The 19,318-nt window shown below is 37.9% G+C and overlaps 1 protein-coding gene across 1 annotated transcript in view; it reads right to left on the bottom strand.

Moving 5' to 3' along the window:
* bbs9 (Bardet-Biedl syndrome 9) overlaps positions 1 to 19,318 on the bottom strand; it is a gene marked incomplete at its 3' end in the record, with an annotated part of 123,314 nt that overhangs the window by 42,983 nt on the left and 61,013 nt on the right. Inside the window, 4 exon segments of the mRNA XM_024258633.2 lie at positions 14,782 to 14,934; positions 15,030 to 15,202; positions 16,379 to 16,474; positions 18,014 to 18,154. Coding sequence (XP_024114401.1) covers positions 14,782 to 14,934; positions 15,030 to 15,202; positions 16,379 to 16,474; positions 18,014 to 18,154 — 563 coding nt within the window.

Genomic DNA, 19,318 nt, shown 5'->3' on the forward strand with positions numbered 1-19,318 from the left:
TCTTTACCCCTACAGCTCCTCACAACTGATCCAATTGTAAGGGCAATTGGAGCTTTTAAGTGATTAGTTTTTGGTTTTTATGACTTTCTAGAGTCATAAAACCGATGCTTTGTATTCTCTTAGCACTGGCAAATACACGCTAACGTAGATCACTGGCGACTGCTGACAATATCATCGGGGGTTAGCAACAGCCATATTTGAAGACACTACTTTTCCAAAATTGTTCTTTAGTGTGCCAAAGGTAATGCATTATCATACAGTATATATGGATAAAGTTTACCGTGAAAGGCTTAAGAATAGCATAATAAAGGTCCTTCAAAATCTCACCATGAGGTGTTGAAGGCAAAGAAAACCTTAAAACAACAAATAATTCAGACCTGCATAAAAATAAGATAAATATGCAACAATAAGTTTTGGTTAGGTCAGAATTCTCACTACCCCTTACTTCTGCATAGTACGTTTCCCATTTTGCAGTGGTGTCTGAATCTACAATTCCAATATCCAGTGTCCTGAAATCTCCTAGAAGATTCTGAAAACTAGTGTGCATAGATGCTCACTAGATTGGTGACTATGGAACACAATGCATTGCATTTGAACAAGGGGTCATTTGAAAAAAAAAAATCTATATTTAAATTCTTCCAAATTTAAATCATCCAAGTTTTAATCACCAGAACACAGTGTATTCATAAATGGTCTTCATTAATTGTCTTGTCTTACTTCAACACGTGTGATATCGTATTTGCCTTAAAAAAAAAAAAAATGTCTGAATAGCATTAAATCCAGACCACTAGATAGTCCTGGACCATATAGTTTTTTTAGGTGTTAGTGAGTAACGAAAGAATTTGGAGAAAACTTAGAGCTAGAGCGGTCGGGCTCTGATCGGAAGATCGCAGGTTCGAGTCCCACATTGTCAAAGTGTCCTTGAGGAAGTCACTGAACCACACTTTAATCCTGGTGATTACAGGTTAGCACCAGTGTTAGAGAGCAGAGTCACCATCAGTGTGTGAATGTGTGTGTGCATGAGTGAATGGGACTGTGACCGTAAAGCGGTTTGAGCCTTTTAAGAAGGTAGAAAAATATATGATATTTGCTGTTCATTTAAAGTGATAAAACTGCACAGATTGTCCGCGAGACAAACAGAAACACAACCTGTTCCATTTCCAGAGCTCCACAGAACAACTCTAAACCACACACTCGATGTAGTCCAGACCAGCGATGGCTGGGAGGCCAACAAACACACACACGAGCCAGCTCTGAGGCGACGGTTTTGGTTATGTTTCCCATGAAAACGACACTCATTTAAAGTTAAGGAGTTTTGGCAAGCTGAGTTAAGATTTTAACATCTCAGGCCTGGATGAGCCCCATGCTAACAAAACCGCAGGAAAAAGGAGAAGAGGTGGTTGCTAAAGCCCACTTTGATTTAAGATGAGATAACATCTCCCACACCTTCATTCAGATTACTAATCCCATCAAACACACAGGCATCTTTATGAGAATATCTCCTCCATTCAACACAAACATTCTCCAACACAGACTGTGCAAACTCCCAAAACCACACAAAGTAAGTTTTGCTCTCAAATAGATCTTTGGCAGGATATGTGAGTGTACCTTTGTGTGTGTCAGGGTGCATGAATGTGTTGCCCCCACTAGCGGTGTTTGCATTTCTCTCAATGGTCTCCTTTGAAGGAGGGAAGAGCGAAACAGAGAGGGGAGGAAAAATGAAGAGAACTCTGGGAATTCACTGCAACAAGATAAATATCCTTGGTTTGGCGTCGCACGGCTGCCACACTCTCTCTTAACATGCTGATTACAGAGTAAATACGTGTAATCTTATAAATCAGCCATTGTTTGTGAGGCAAAAGAAACAAACGAGTGCACACACACACAACACACACAGACATGTTGACTTTGGAGAAAGTGTACCGGTGAAGGTAATCAGTCACGTATGGCCATGCACATATATTTCAATGTCAAAAAGAATTCAATATACAGACATTTCTTGTATTTATTGCCATTAGGCTGCCACTTAAATGAATCAAGTCACCACTGGAAGAACCCCCACCTTTAATCTAACCCAGACCTGTCAGTCAAAACATCCAACCGATTTTTTTACTTCCTCAAAATAAACTTGTCAATGCAGGTAAAATGCCAATCTGTAAAGGAAAGGTATTAAAAATACAGCTCATGCTTATTTCATGCTATAGTTTGAGGATGAAGATGCAAATGTGCCTTAAGGATTTTAACAGATGGATCAGGTGTTACACACAAAGTTTGCCAAAAAATCTGCAGATCATAAAAAACCATCACAAAATCTCCATGTATGCTACACAAAAATTTGCCACTTATGTATTTGTCTTAAAGCATTATTTTTATTTTAAGCAGAAGTCTACAGGAAAACACGTTTTTAGACCAAGTTTTTATTTTTAAAAAGTCCCTATAATTTAAAAAAAGACCTGGATCTTCTGGATTTTACATCTTTAAAGATGCATATATTAATAAAAAATAATTTCTGATGTCAAAGTGAACATCTGGTGTTTTACAGGTATATTGTGTTGAAAATAAATACATTGGATTCCATATGAAAAATGAAAGGCTAATAAAATAGGAAAGCGACAATTTGCATGTCATTTCCTAAATGCGTGCGACCAGTGCTGACCTTCTTTCTTGGAGGCCTTAATTTTACTTCATTAGTTGGAATGTGGGCGAATGAAATTTGACTTAATGAGATGTGGTTCTGTAAGTTTAAAAAAAATAAACAGAAAAAACCTGTACAATATATGAAATAATCTGTGTCCACCAAATACTTTAGATAACCATTAGCTTCAGTCTCAATTTAACCAAGCTAGAGAGATCAAGAACAATGTTTGCTTTTTTATGACTGACCAATAAAATGAAATAGAGAAAGGGTTGCAGGAAACTACAGACAGAAATCATTAGAATTAACAAGAAAATCCAATGCAAATAAAAAAAAAATCATAGAGATGATTAAACACTATTACAGTAGCTGTTTTTAAATAATCATTAAGATATCTTCAAAAACTGCTTTTGAATAAAGTAGCATGAACGGCTCAACACAGGAAACAGTGTGCTAAAAATATTTTTCATTTAATGTAAAGTTCTGCAAGTTCTGTAAAGTTAATGCAAATGAAATTGACACAATATTGTCACTAACAATGATTAAAGGGAAATTAAAATGAAATGACAATTTCTGAGGCTTAAATCCATTAAAAAATTATATGTTTCTGAGAAGGGAAAGTTGTGGACAAACAATACATTTTTTGCCAGTGATAAACAACAGATGGTTGGCAGGTGAATTTGAGTTGAATATTTATCTTAGATTACAATTGTGTGCTCAGACTAAATGTCACCCTGCAGAGAAGCTGGGTTTTAAGAAAATTAATGAATCAAAACTGAACCAAATTTTACTACCAAATGTAATAATGATTAACCAAATCCATAAAAGGTTTTCTTTTAAAGCAATTTCTTCGTTTTCTTTGACAAAAGTCCCAATTTCTATTAGTTTTTCATTTAATAATTCATATTTTTATGAATCAAAGTTATAACATTTTTCAATTTGAAACATTAATTATGTAGAATTCTTCTTAAATGAAAATTTGACAAATAAAATTCCAGTAGGACTGCATTGGATCAAATGGAGGAAAATAAAAAACCTTTGTGGAACAACGTTTATTTTTGGATATTGCAAAAATGATTTACCAATAAATCCTTACTTCAAGTAGTCTTATAGTTGTTCCAGGCGTTAAAACTTATTTTTGAACTGTCCCTGGCCTGAAGTCCATGGGAATCGAATAGGAATATTGTTTTTTATAAAATTTGAACCTGATAGAAAACTTGCATAACCCTGAACGCAGAAACTATATTATAATCCCATTTTCAACAAACAAACTTATTTTTACATGAACATTGTTGCATACATCCCATTATTGAATTTTGTCCCAGCCTTGTTAACTGGAATTCATCAAGTGTTTCTTTTGTTTTTGTTTACATTTGAATATATGCTCCATGTATTATTTATCCAAGTTTTTATTTATTTTTTTATTTTTTTATTTTCTTATTAACATTTTACGTTAAGGTGTTACTTCACATAATGGTATTTTAAAAAGTGATTTTTTTAATTTATTTATTTTTCTTGATATTTTACTAAAAGTAGTACAGAGAATCGTTGTTGTTATTCCTCATGGTTAGTCTTTACTGAGACTGATATTGATATATTTATTTATATAGTGCCAACATGGTTCCCTTGATTCTTTTTTTTAAGTTTTATTCTACCTAATAAAGACAGTACAAGGCTCACACCACAAATGTGACTTCTCACTCATCATTCTACTTCAGCCTTTGGTCTCCTGGCGTCATGCAGAGCATACACATTTATAGTTAGTGGTCGGCAGCACAAAAACTACACGTCATCTTTTAGCTGCAAAGTTGATTTCATTTACACTACGGCTAAACAAAAGTTTCCCACGACCAAAGCAGAATGTAAACAGAAGGCTGCTGCGGTTTTGTTTGCTGCAGTCTAAACTTCTGCGCCAGGAAGCCAGAGAGCAGGACTTTAAACCGGGAAAACACTGACCTTTCACTCCCAGCACAGTGAGCTTTGATATGGATCTCACCTTCACACCAGTCTTGACAAGACGGGTTAATAGGTGTCCTAAGAGTCCCCCAGTATGACTCCACTCATAATTTAACCAAAAAAATCAAATAAATGGATCCAGTGTACTCTAATCTCTGTTTGACAGACACTTTCCAACAGGGATTAGACTTTAAATCTGTACTTAGCAACAGAAGACTAATGATAAAGTAAAGTAGGGTGATATTTTTTATACAGTGGTGCCACACCCAACAAATGCAATTTGTGTATTTATTGTTATGCAAGGTTTTATTACATTTTCTTAAAGACTTTTATAAAAAATAAAAAAATAAAAAAATCAAATAATCAAATCCACATTTCCAGTTAGTTAAAAAAGAAGCCAGAATGCTGTTAAGAAAGAGAAACTCCAGTAACACCAGTTAAAAAAAATATATATATATTTCTTTGGTCAGAAAATTTATTTTTTTATTTGCTGCAAACATACAGTTTATCATGTGGTGCAAGTTTGCTCTGCGAGACACAAAGTTTAGTTTTTTTTTCCACATAAATTCCTTTCTTGAATTTTTTAAATTTTTATTAATGTGACTTTTAGTCACATTTTGTTCCATCTGCCAATTTTGTCTTCTGAAAAGCTTTTTATTCTTTTCCTTTTTGTAAAGTTTATTTTAAAATAAACTTTTCTTTCACTCATGACCAAAGATGATCTCATTCATGTTACATTTATTCTTTCTCTTCCTTCACAATTATTAAACGTTTTTATTGAACCTCTGAGATAAAATCACTGTCATTTTAGGGACAGACAGCAGATGAATGAGAATAATAGGGACGCTCAATAAAAGTCAGATTTGTTCTTTCAACCGTGTGATAAAAGGACAAAAAAGAAGAGGAAAGGCAACATTTACAACTCCTCATCCATCTGTTTAACTTTATAAGACCACTTTTCTGCTTTACAGATATTTTCTTTGTGTCTCTATCAGAATTCTCTTCAATCATTTCATTTTTTTCTATTTTATTTGAACCATTTTGCATTTGAAGCAGAATATTTTATACAAGGTCATGAATTTAATCTCAGTTAATTTCTCTTTTTTTTGTGCACCTTGTTTTGAGTCCTGATTGGCTACTGAGCTTGTCAATCAATCTCCTCGATGAATTGAATGCAAAAATGCAAACTTTGAGAGTTTAAATGAGAGAAAATTGTACACATTTTAAGATTTTTTTGAGAAAAGTGTGCAGTGAGGGGGTTTTACAAACTTCTGTAATCCTGTGTAATCAAATTACATTAATAAATGTATCCCACTCAAAAACAAGGAACTACTGCAGCATACCATCATTTATACTAAAAAGACAAATTTGCTTAATTTCCATTTACAAGCACTCATTTTCTTTCTGTATAGGAGGTTGTTAGATTAATCCTCTGAGAAAAATGTATTGCTGAACATACATCTGTGTTCACACATGCTGGCTTTTTGAAGACCCTTTAGAAAAATTCTAAAGATGAGTTTAATGTGCAACAAAAGCTTTGACCCCTTTGTATTCAAACCTCTCTTTTCCCTTTGAACTCTGAAACCACCTCCTCAGCTTTTTGCTTTTCCGAGCGTCCGCATTTGGGTTAATACACACAAATCTCACTCTTTGTATTTCTGTCTTTCCGGTCTTTGCCTTTTTATCTCTCCATCTCCTCCATACTTTTTTGAATTTCCCCACTGATCCTCCTTGACAGCCTCCTACCCCTCCCACTCCTGACCACATCCACACGTTAATAATAAAGCCTCCTTTGGCTCCACCACATCTATGAGGAAATCTTTTGGCAGGTCATCTGTGCTCGTCTGATAAAGAGCAGCGCATATGTTTCATCCCCGCTTCCCTCCTCGTCTCTCCACATTTCTTGACAACTATCATTCAATGCTGTTTAGTCCCAAAGAGAAACAGCTTGACCCATGTGGACTCAGGAAGGACTGTGAGTTATTTTACTCACAACCACTGTGGCATTTAATGAGCCCAAACCTGATTAAAATCTGGAAGAGATAAATAAAATGCAACTTGACCAAATCAAGCCTGCGGGAATTCAGATAAATTACAGCCAGACTGGATCCCAAACTCATTTGCGGTCAGAGCAATACAGATCTGGTCTGGGTTCGTACACAAGCACTTCCATTTCACAAATACTTTCAAGAACCTAATGCCATTTGAGTTTAAACTAGAGCATGATTTAAATCACAAATAATTGAAGAAAGCTGATGAAACGACATTGTTTGTTCATAACTAATCAATGTGGGCAAGTAGATAAAAACGGAAAGAAAAATTCCAAAGTACATCAGCGAAGACATTAAAGCGTGTCAGACTTTCACATAAATCCGGCTTGTGGTTTAGCTCATAAATTCAAATGTAGAAAAGATACAGCCTGGGTCTATAGAGCAAATGGGTTGTTGCCTGGGGAGGTGGAAGACAGAAGACAAAGAATCTTTAACATTTATCCCAGAGGATGATGTACTGCCAACTCTCTGATTGGTGGTTTTGGTTTCCATCAACTCCTGAATAAAGTTCCAGCATTTTTGCAGGTATATGCTTCTGGGAATGTTGTTTTTAATCACATTAGAGTTTTTCTTTTTGCCTTTGTCACATGCAACTGTATGGGGGGGTGTACAGATGCTACATTTTTTTGGGTTGTCTGGGTCCGTGGAGGACTGCATCTTACAGGGAGTGCAGATGTGTCTCGCACGGGTACCTTAAGGGAAGTCATGAAATTGGAATCTACCATTGTTGTGTGTGCGCTAAGAGTATCATAAAGTACTTGTATGTAAGTTACACACACTTATGTTGTGTGGGTGATGCTGTCATGTGGTGCCTTAACGCCACACTTGTCAATAGCAAGGCTCACGTGCTGGCTCAGAAATCGAAATCTGAATTCCTCCCCCGACCCATACAGCTTCTCCCTACTCCTCCAATTGTAGGGCCATTTGTGGGGGTACTCCTAAATATTTTTTTAAAGGGATTTTTCATTGCGTATGCCTCCACTGAGAAAGTGATCCACGCCGCATTATACCGCGGAAGAGAAGCGCGTATTTTCACGGGTTGCGCACTGAAGTTTACATCTTAATGTAAGTACAGTAGTACCTTTTTTCTTTAGCATAACTTTAAAAAAAAAAAAAAAAACGGAAGTTATTGTGTACTTTCCGAGCACTGGCAGCTACGCGTTAACGTAGATGACCGGCAAATAATGATGACGTCATCGATGGGAAGAGCTATCTGAAATGGAGGACACTATTTTTCCATATCTCTCCACTTGGAGGGTTGTCCAAATCCGGGTCACAAGGGCTCCAGTTGGTTATCCAGAATCACAGCCTTATCTTCTGCTGGTTACCTGGATCAGGTGCGTTTAGCCAATAAGAAGCTTCAATGGTAGGTTGGTTGGAAAACATGTAGGATACCGGCCCTCAAGGCCGGGATTTGGACACCCCTGCTCTACTACAAGGCTGCTGATCTGTTTTTTTTTTTTTTTTTGGCTCATCGTTCTAATTGCCTTCTAGCCAAATATCTTTGTCATGTGTTTGTGTGAAACTGATTCTGATGTGGCTCCTCATCAGCAGACAAAAAGACTGTGCAAAGTCCAGCCAACCCCACCCTGCTATCAACAATCAAACACCACCGCTTACATAGAACACTAAGCATCAGTAAGCTAAATAAAAGACAGCCATTCAGTGATAAGACAGACAGTCACATAAACAGACCGTCTGAAGAAAAACAAACCAAAGCACCGCTATGCTTGGAGGGATGAGTGTCAGAGAGAAAGAAAGCCATGGTGTAAAAGTTCTGAAGGAAATCTCTCCTGAGAGGAGTGAGGAATTTCATCACATGGAAAGACAGTAAGAGGAAGTTCTTGAGTTCCCATCTGTGCATTATTTGAAGTATCAAACAGACAAGGTACCTGAGGATCTGCCAGTCATAAAAGGGAAACACGTTCTGCCAAGTTTCACGCACATATGGTAATAAACGTGTTGAAATACCAAACGTCCGCTGAGACGAGAACTCGCACAAAAGTACAGACATGAGGCAAGCTGTTCAGGATGTACGGTTGTAAACACACAGATTTTCAGGTCCACTAAAGGAGAAACACTCATCTTTGAACATGGATGTCACTTCTCATACTGGTCAGCTTTTTTGTTTCTCCTAAAAAGCATATTATCCACATATATAGACATTTATATTTATATTGACTGCAAAACATAGGAAAGAAAATAACAAGTAACAATTAAAATGTCTTCCCAACAATTCAGCACCTGAAAACCTGCTCAGAAAGTATTGACATTTGATATACAGCTGCACTGAAGAAGTCATAAATCTTTATGGGCCCTTTGGTTGAGAGTCTATCAGGGAGCTGCACACAAATTATATTTAGTCTACCTGGGCTGACTCAGGCTTTGTGGAACTGTGTTTCTAAAAGTCTTCACTTACTATAATGGATAAATGCACAAAATTAAACGTATGCAAAATAAAACGTGTAAAGTGAAATTTCATACAAGAAAAAACTTTAAAGAATGTTAATTGCCAAATTAGGTGCACAGGCATGCATCCCTGCTTTAAGCTTCCCATCGTAGGACTTGAGAGGCCTGGCTGTTATTGGTGGTGGTCCTGTTCTCCACAGTGGGATCTGTGTTCAGCCATGTTTAGAGCTCCATTTGGGGCCAGATAAATCAAGCCGCTGTCTACCAGAAGCTTCCATTAGGGGCCCTGCGAGGCCCCTGCACGGCTTGTCAGTCACCTCGTCAGTCAGCGAGCCGCCCTCTTCCAGCGTTTGAACTCATAATTACAGGGAGACTTCGCTTAGTTTGGCCCAGCTTGTCTGCCTGGACCCCCACCATCTCCCAGACAAGCGGCACTTGCTAGCCCGGCGCTAATGCTAATACTAACAAACGACATGCATTTGGCCTTTCAGAGGAAACGGCACAGAGGAAAATATTTATGGAAACTGAAATGTCTCCCTGCTTTCTTTGAGCCCCTTTTGGCCTTTTCTTCACCCATTTCCCACAAAGTCCTGTAGGGTTTAAGCTTTCAAACTTTTGAGCCACAGTGTTAAGTTCCACCTCAAGCTGGAGAGGTCAAAAGTTAGACAGAATGAAAAACTAATACCAGGCTAACTTCTGCCAGAGGAGATTAATCAAGCGTGAGTAAAGGGGAGAGCGTAAAATACAGGGTCCGTGATAACTGATGGCTTTTTAAGCATTGACAGGGAAGGGAGGTGAAGGACAAACACACCTCCAACCAGGACAGGCCAAAGAAACGCTCACAGCAAAGATGGAAATTACTTCCAGCGACCAAAGGACTGAGTGACTTTTGACTGTAGGAGATTTTTTTTCTTTCGAACCATCGAAACTGACACATAACAAACCATCATTCATGAGTTCTCACTGATTCTGAAAGTCATCAATCATGAGCGACTGGTTGTAGCTTTGGGTTTTTTTCCTCTGGATGTTAGCCACTCTAGTTAGCAGATGAAAAAAGTTTATATGTACACAAGTCAGATGTGGCTCACTAGATCTCTGGAATTCATGAATAAAATATAGACCTATACAGGCAGCATGAACAATGGAAATATTATCCACAGCAGCATAAATGAACAGCAGACCACAGAATATTCTCACGGGGAACTCGTTCCTCTTATCTCTGACGGCTCGGCGGTGATGGCCGGCCACTGCGTGTGCAGACACACACCGCTAACGAGGGGGAAATCCCTCCCTCCGCACCGGCCGAGATTGATGCAGAGAATGTACCCAACAGACATTCCAGCCAGCCGAAATGAAAGAGGTGCCTGGTTCACCAACATTCCTGATTGGCCGCACATTCTTCCACCACTGAGCCACGCCTTCCTGAGGTAAACGTCCATAAATTTTCTATCTTCTATAGTAAAAAAAAAAAGTTTTGACCAGTAAAGGGTTTCAACTTGAAAAGCAAATACTTTTAATTCCAAATCTGGAAGAACCTGTGATCACAGAGAAGTCTACTGTGGCTAAATTACTTGTGATGCTTTGCTGTCAACGTTTTTTTTAGCTTTAAAAAAGTTATGCTGAATATTTTTTAAGTTTCAAATGATGGATAAGGGCAACTAAACATTCAAAGAAATTTACGAGATTAAATCTACTAGAGACCAAATAATCAGATAAAATGAAATGTTAAGCTTCAGATGTCAAACCCTTGTCAAACAGAAAACAGCAGGATGTGAAGTACCTTCATCTTTTCCGTTCTGGTAGCCAAACTGCTGATTTAGCATCGGAAGCACGACTCGTAAGACTGACATGAATTATTAATTTAACGGAGCCATCACTCTTCCGACCAGTCATTGATAGCCTCCATTATGGCCAGCGTGTATACATTACAGAGTGTATAATGTGTCAGAAACTTCCCGCATATGAGCCACTTCATGGCGGGAAGGGAAGAAAATGGAGAAAGAGAGAAACAATGTGATGGACAGGAGTGACAGGACAAAGCATTAGCACGAGGAGGCAGGAGCATCATTCCCCAGCTACCATGACAGGCCACAACAGCATCTGGACAGGTGAAACGAGGAACAGACAGTCAGCAGTGTCAGCTGGAAGGTCATACAAGAACTTAAGTCCTGTTTAGTGTCAAAGACAACGTGATAACTTCTAGTAAACCATTGGAAACATCTAACACCACCCAGACTGGTGCTAAAACCAGCTGAAACCAAAACATATTTTTCATTTAAAATTAAACTTTGCATTTCTGCAGAATTTTTGGCTTGTGTTGCACTATCTTATGTGATTTTTTTCCAATTAAATGCAGTATTTAAGAGAAATATTGGTAAGCATACTCCAGTTTGTGCCATTAAAGTAATTGCAGTGTTTTTAAACTTATTTATAGAATCCATTAAAAAAAATGTGTATGCACTCTTCAGAAAACTGGGGTGAATCTTAAATTGTGTGGAATGTAACAACATCCTCAAAATCTACACATTTATATGGATTGGTTTATTTATTTTTTGGTGTATTACTTTGGCAAGGGGCAACATAAAAAAACAAAATAAAAAAAGTTGATTCAGAGGCTTAGGTCAGTCATTGGTTTCACTGTAGACTTGTTTGAAGTCAATGTAAAATAAAGAATGGGTTTTGAAGGTTATTGCTGTCTGTCTTACACCCTTGTCTTTTAATCTGGGTTTTGTATTGAACTTTTCTTAAATGTGTTTTTAAAGATTAAGTTGTTTTATTATGAATCAATCTCCAATGAATTTTCATTTCTGTGTGAACAAGTTTCACAAATTTGAGGGAAAAGGGAAAATGTAAGAGAGTAGGGAGAAGAGGTGGCTGTCATGGAAAATTAAGAAATAAACAATCAGTAAGAATGAAGCCAGAAAGACTTTGAAGAGGATGAAGAGAGGAAAGGCAGCAGGTCGTAACAACATACCTGTGGAGGTATGAAAGTGTTAAGCGGAGGTGGCAGCAGAGTCTCTAATAGGACTGTTTAACATGATCTGAGAGTGAGAGAATGCCTGAGGAATGGAGGGGAAATGTTCTGGTGCTAACTTTTAGAAAAAAGGGAGATGTGCAGAATTGAGAAAACTACAGGGTTGATGAGTCACACAATGAAGTTGTGAGAAAGAGAAGTGGAAACTAAGTTGAGGTAAGTTAGAAGAATATTTGATCCAAAGGTCAGATGAAACTACATTTTGTCTTTGTAGATCTAAAGAAATCATATGAAAGAATACAGAGAGTGGAGCAGTGGTTGGCATGAGGACATTTGGAGAGGCAAAGAAGTTTGTTTGCATCGCATGTACATAAAATGACAAAAACAAAAAATCAAAAAAGAGAGAAAGAGAAACTGCAGTCTGCCAGAAATTGATTATTTACGTCTTGACTGATTTTATACCTTTTAACCAACATAATCTTGTTCATCTGTGGTTTTCAAATGATATTGGAGTTGCTCGATCAATTTTTTGAAGCACATCTCATATCTTTGACATCCCTACTGTGGACCATGATCTTTGTAGATGACATTGTGATCTGCAGTGACAGCAGAGAACAGGTGGAGGAATATCTAGTGAGGTGGAGGTTTGCTCTGGAAAGGAGAGGACTAAAGTCAGCTGCAGCGAGACAGAGTATCTGTCTGTAAATGAGAGGGCCTGAAGTGGAACAGTGAGGTTACAGGGAGCAGAGGTGAAGAAGGTGAAGGACCTTAAGTATGTAAGGTTAACAGTCCGGAGCAATGGAGTGTGGGAAAAAGGTGAAGAGGGGTATGCAGGAACGTTGTAATGGGTGGTAGAAGGTTTCAGGTGTGATAAAATAAAAAGAAACGTGTGAATACTGTGGTGAGAACAAGCCATGTTGTTGGCTTAGAGACAGTAAGTGACTGTGGTGAAGGGGTAAAGGGGTTGATCTCTGAGCGGTTGATCTCTAATGTGTCAAAGAGTTTTTGGGCAAGACACTGAACCCCAACATTGGTCGTGGTGGTCTGGCAACACATTGCATGGCACCATCAGTGTGGGAATGTATGTGGGTAAAGATGAATGGGACTTGTGACTGTAAAGCGCTTTGGGCCTTAATCAAGGTAGAAAAGCGCTAAATAAATATACACTTCTTCCCATTTACAGTTGCTCTGAGACAGACGGGAGGTAGCAGACCTGAAAAGGTTGAGGTTCAGTTTGAGAGTACGGGGTTGACTCGGATGATGTTATTGGAGGAACAGCTCATGATAGATGTTTTGCAGAAAATAGTACATTAGAATTATTTGGACACATTGAGAGGAGGGACAGTGATTATGTTGCTAAACGGATGCTGATGTTGGAGCTACAAGGAAAGAGGAGGTTTATTGGGGGACATGGGGGTGTTTGGTGTGAGCGACGAGGATACAGAGGTTAGAGTCAAATAAAGGTGGATGATTTGCTTTGGTGTCCCCAAAAGGGAGCAGTCAAAAGAAGATTGCTAGTGAAGGATAATCACTTTAAGTGCTGTTGATTAAATGTTTTGGGTTGAGGACGTTAAACACAGCAAGCATATTAACATTTAGGTTGGGTGTGTTTGGATCAAGCTCTCTGATTGCTTATCTTGGAGAAAGCCAAGCTGACCCAAGGTGATCACTGTTTATTTGAATTTGAATGTCATTAAGTACTTCAGCAAGTTCATTCATTTCCTCTCATTAAGCTCCAACAATGTTTCAGAACCGTGCAAAGTTAATTTGCGTTGATATGTTGCGTTATTAAGGAACCGTGTCAAACACAGAGACTGACTGATCACAAATACTTAAAAGCTCGTGAACAGACAATTCCACTCAGCATCTCCTTGGAAGCCAACTGAAGGTGTATGTCTTTGACTTCAGCATCTAAACTAAACACCAGGAGGAAGAAAGCGTCACCTCACATGTAAAAATTTCAGACTAACAAAAGTTCAAAAACTTTGACAGCACAGATGAACATTTTGGTTGGATCTGTTCTGTTTTTGTGAGTCAAACTCACACAATATCCAGAAGTCTGAACTCCCAAAGCACTCATTAAAGGTGTCACAAAGTATTCAAGATGTCCTAATGCTCTACATATTTCTTCACCCTGAGCCCTAAAACTCAAATCGGTCCTCTGAAACATAAATGTACCCACAGAGAAATGAAGTGATGACGTGTAAGTGTGGATTTATAGTGTGAAGTTTGTATTCCGGTGATTTATGGACTTCCTCTGTTTGGATGATTAGCTGTGAGCTCACACCCATTTGGACAAAAAGAAAAAAAAAAAATCACTTAAACAGATTCGGAAGGTTACTGATACACCCTCCCTGTCACGTGCAGTGACAGATAAGTGTTTGTGGATGATTGTGGCTGTGGGTGCAGAAGTATTCGAGCAGAAAATTCCCCCCTAAATGGTTCCCATCATTTCTATAGGGGTATCCAGATAGGATTTTATGGATTTATGAAATTCCATCCAGAGGTTGAATCATCAAGTTAAACAATTTCTCTCTACATCTGGAGTTCATGAGGAGGCATAGAGGACTAGATCAGTGTTTCCCAGCCCCAGTCCTCAGGGAACACTGTTTTTTTTAATCCTATCTGGTTCAAAAACACCTACCATCGATGACTGCCATTATTGGGCTTCTGCAGAGCTTGGTGAGATGAATCAGGTGTAAAGCTGGGCAACAAAGAAACACTGGACTAGATGAATCTCTCAGAAAGTTTCTGACCTGGCTGTAAGTTGCATCCAGCAGAGTGTCCAAGTTCTGCAGAGGTGCCGGAGTTTTGTCTTTAAATCGAGCAAGCAGGCGACGCTGGATGGCTCTGAATTGGGCCGCTTGATCTGACAGCAGATCTTGATATCGCTGAGCATTGACACGAAGCTATCAAAGAAAAAGAACAAAAAGAGGCTTTTAATACAGTCATTAATTTTGTTTAATAATCATCGTCATTGTCCAATGTGGAGTTGTGCTATTACCTGAAAGTGATGGTCCACGGACAAGAAGTAGTCCTGAAGTGGGAGCGAACCACTGAAGCTTTTCTTGAAGTCTTTGATCCCCAGTTTGGAGAAATGCTGATCAAACCTCTGAACCAGTTCTTTCACCACCAACCACATGTCTTCGAAGCTGTCACTCTGAACTCTGTACCGCTCTGGTGAACAGACAAAGTTAACAGAAGCAATTTAAAAGCTGAAACTATCACAAATAGGTGCCTTTAAATTAGGGATTGACCAAAATGTTTTTTCTCAAAGCCGATACAATACTGATACGTATTGTCTGCCAATCAGCAGGCGCAGCTGCCTCTGAGCCAAAAAAAAAAAAAAAACACTTCAATATTGGCCCGTCGAATTAAAAATACCAATATGTATCGAAATACCCAATATTGGGGCACATACCTGTATTAATATCTGTATCGGTCGACCCCTACTTTGAATCAAGAGCTGACTATCCAGAGTCTAAATGATCTAAAATTTAATAACTTGTCTGCAGTAAAAAGACACACATGATGTCAATTAGACACAAACATTCTAAATCAGTTAACAAGCTTATATGTAATTTCAAGAAAATCATTAAAGGTAAAAATATGTTTGAGCCTATAAAACCTGATAAAAAGAACAAACTACAACTGCATCGTCTTTACTGAGTAATAAAGGTTTCATTTGGTACATAACTTTTGGTTATTTCAATTATCAAAGGTTGTAAAATGACAAAACTGCTCTCTCACAATTTTTGTCAGGGTTGTTTGTTTTGTGGCACAACTACTGCTGTCCCTACTGTCAGATTGCTTCTTCCCATATGAACGAAAATGCATACCGTGTTAGAGGGGGTAGTGGGACATTAACTAACAGACACTTTTAATGTAAAAGTGTTTTTTTAATTAAATAATGGCTGTATTCTTTCCTGTTTTGTTAAATTGCCATTGTTTTGCTGATTATGACGTCTTACTGGTCAAACGTGTTTTGGTCTGACCAGCAGACTTGCTGATGGATTTGCTTCTTCAACTTACCTGTAATGTTTACAGAAAGTATGTGTTGCTGTACTTCTCTGACTAGAATGGATTCAAAGCTGGTCTGTGAGAGTTTTAGACAAAATAATCAACCCTTGAGCAAGCTGGTGAAATTCCATCCCTTCTACTTAGCAAAGTATACAAAGGTGTCACTGGGAATGATAATTGTAAATTAGGTGTGAAATCACTAAGGTTCACAGCGCGGCTTCGTAGGGAGGGAAAGGAGCTAATCAGGTCTGAAGAGCTGTGATGTTTGTTCATTTGTTTTTAGAAGGGGAAACAAGCCAGAGCGGTAATAAGGAGCATTGCTGGGAGACTTACGGGAGGTCTTGGAGGCCAGCACAGTGACTTTGGCTCCTGACAGAAACTGGAAGGCCAAACAGTTCCCATCCTTATCTTCAGCTATTGCTGAAAACTCTACAGAGGGAGACAGAGAGGAATTAAACACCGCGATGAACAGATAGGACGGTCCGTCGAGTTACAGGACGCCACAAAGATAAACGTGATACAGTCACACTGTTTACAAAGGCAGACGAGTGCAAGATCTCTCAAATCTATCATCACAACAAAAGCACACAAGTCTGAACACTGCGTTTGTGTTCAGACGCCCCGACGGATAACTGTAACCCATTCTCTGATAAGTCTAAAAGACATTACAGGCAAACAAATGTACTTGAATAAATGCACATTTTCACATTGCTTAGCTTAAATATTTATTCAAGATTGTTTTATAGAAGCAGAGATTTCTTCTATTCATCTTCAACCACAATTCATTTGTCCTCAAGACACCCTGCAACTGATTATAAGACTCAATCACTAGACTAAATGAACATAAATCAATGAAAATGATTGGTCATATATGAACCATGACATTTAACTGAAAAATTCACACTTTTAGGACTAAAATACTTCTGCTTTTATTTTAAAATAAATGTTATATATATACTGTATATATTAAACTAAGAATTGTATTATTTAATGAGCAATAGATAGTGGGAATTATGTAACCTTGGGTGATTTAGTTTGTTTTTTCTAACAACAATGTTGGCTCATAGTCTCAAAGTTAATGGTGAAAATGTATTATAGAGAATTAAATATGTTTTAATGCCTTTTTTAATATTTGCATATCATAAGATGCATGTTTTGTGGAGGTTAAAGGATGTGATCGCTTGCTGACATAGATGTCTAACTCATTTGGAATCACCCAAAGTGAAAAGTCAAAAGAAATTCACCGTCTTGAATGTAAAAGTCTCATTTATTCCGCTGATCAATCACAAATAGAATTGACTGCTCTGTCTGACTCATATTACCCCAACTGAGAGTGATTTGAAACCAGTTTAGAAAAAAAATAACCATGCACATTTTTGAAATATGCTCAATAATCCAGTAATATGTGGAATGAGGTGTTGCAAGTCATGTTAAGAAATCATGATATCCTGCTGACATTTTAAAGCAAATCTAGAAATCTCTTTGCAACCAAAGAGCTTTACGTCTCTGTTTGCAGATTACAAATTGCAAGAAAATCATTTTTTTTTGTAACCACAGTGAACATTCCATGAATGTTGTATGGACTTCAGTTGAAAGTGCAGCTCAAGTAGCAGTTAAGACACTGAATTTTGTCTACAGTCACAAATTTGTATTTATGTGCATAAACTAAGCCTGAAACTATCACTAAAAAATATCTTTGTTTACTTTTTAAAACCAAAAATGCACACATTATCATGGTTTTTACTTTTTTTTTTAAATTTTCTTTATCTGACATATACCGAGACAAAATCATAAAATATACACAATCAGGCTATTCTAGATCTGTGCGGAATCTCCTCCACACAAAGCTTGATATCCTTATTTATGTCGTGTCACAGAATGCTGCGTTTAGGCTTACAGAGCTGTGTTTGCTCAGGAACTTGAGAACAGCAGCTTAAGTGCGCCTGGATGTGACAAAGTGCACGTTACCCCGGAAAATGGAGCTGAGGTCAACTGGTGGCTGGTTGGTGTCCACAGTGATCTTGAACTTGGTGCTTTTGGCTGGTGATGAAGGAACACACACCAAGGCCAGAGGAAGAATGAACTTGGACTGAAGAACCCTGGGGCAACCTAAAAAAGTATACAGTAAGCATAAAGAAAAAAAGTTCAATAGTACCAAACCAGCTATTAATTTTATTATTATTCTTTATGCTGCTTTCATTTTCTGCATCATTAATGCATTCTCTTAAGATTCGATCTTCTCTTTAGCGCTGTAAATCAAATGAAGTTGCTCCTAATGCTTTTATTGTGAAAGAGAAATTGTTAACGTTTGCTAAGAAAGTCGGCGCTGCAGGTGTTCGGATTTCAAGATTACTCAAGAGCTTTAGGGCCAAGAGACCCAACATCAACACTGCATGTTTCTGAGATCTGAAAGGGAAGTTTTGTGAAAAGCAGAAGAAAATGTTGAGGAGAATTATAACAAAATGTAAAAAAAAAAGAAAAAGGAAGGAAAGCGGCAAGAAAAAGCCAATGACAACTATGTTCTGAGCTAAAACAGTGCTGAGCTTGGCAGAAATCTACACTTAGCAAGAATAACAGAATGAAGGAAAAGAGGGATCTAGGAAAACAGTTGTTAAGGAGATGGAACGGGGTAACCAGAGGAAAGGAGGTGAGCTAACAACAAGAGAGGCAGAGAATGTGGGCTGAGAAGGAAACCCAGTGGAAATGAAGCAGCATGAGACAGAACGAAAGCAAAATATTATGAGAATTGACAGATGAAAAGAGCGTAAGGGACAGTTTAATTACGGAAAATTCCCAGTTATTACAGATATTAATAATTGCCCACAACTACTGTGCACTTTTTCACTCTGCACAAGCCGTTATTGTGCTCTTGTGTAAATAATTCAGTTTGGATTGAACGTATGAACTGAAGCAGACAAAGAAGTAGGGAAGAGACAAAGCCAAGAAAAACTTAAAAAGCTGCAAAGCTATGGGTAAAAAAAGGATTAAGGTTTAGAAGAGGAAAAAAGGATGAGGTTCTTTTTCTTCACTTTTTACTTAAGTTCAATCTTTTGTTATAGATCAGTTCATTATAAACCAAAAAAAAAAAAAAAAGAAAAATCACATTAAAAGAAGTTCTATTCACAAACTTGTGGTTTTGCAGTAAGTTTATTGGGTTAAAAGTCAACAGCATCTTTTCAATTTCTATAATTGTTTTCACAACAATGCAGACCCTCAAACATGTAGAGATTCTAGGTCTTCCCTAAGGGGGCTTCAGGGCCTGTGGGATTGAAC

The sequence above is a fragment of the Oryzias melastigma genome, linkage group LG16, assembly GCF_002922805.2.
Source record: "Oryzias melastigma strain HK-1 linkage group LG16, ASM292280v2, whole genome shotgun sequence".
NCBI classification, from domain to species: Eukaryota; Metazoa; Chordata; class Actinopteri; order Beloniformes; family Adrianichthyidae; genus Oryzias; species Oryzias melastigma.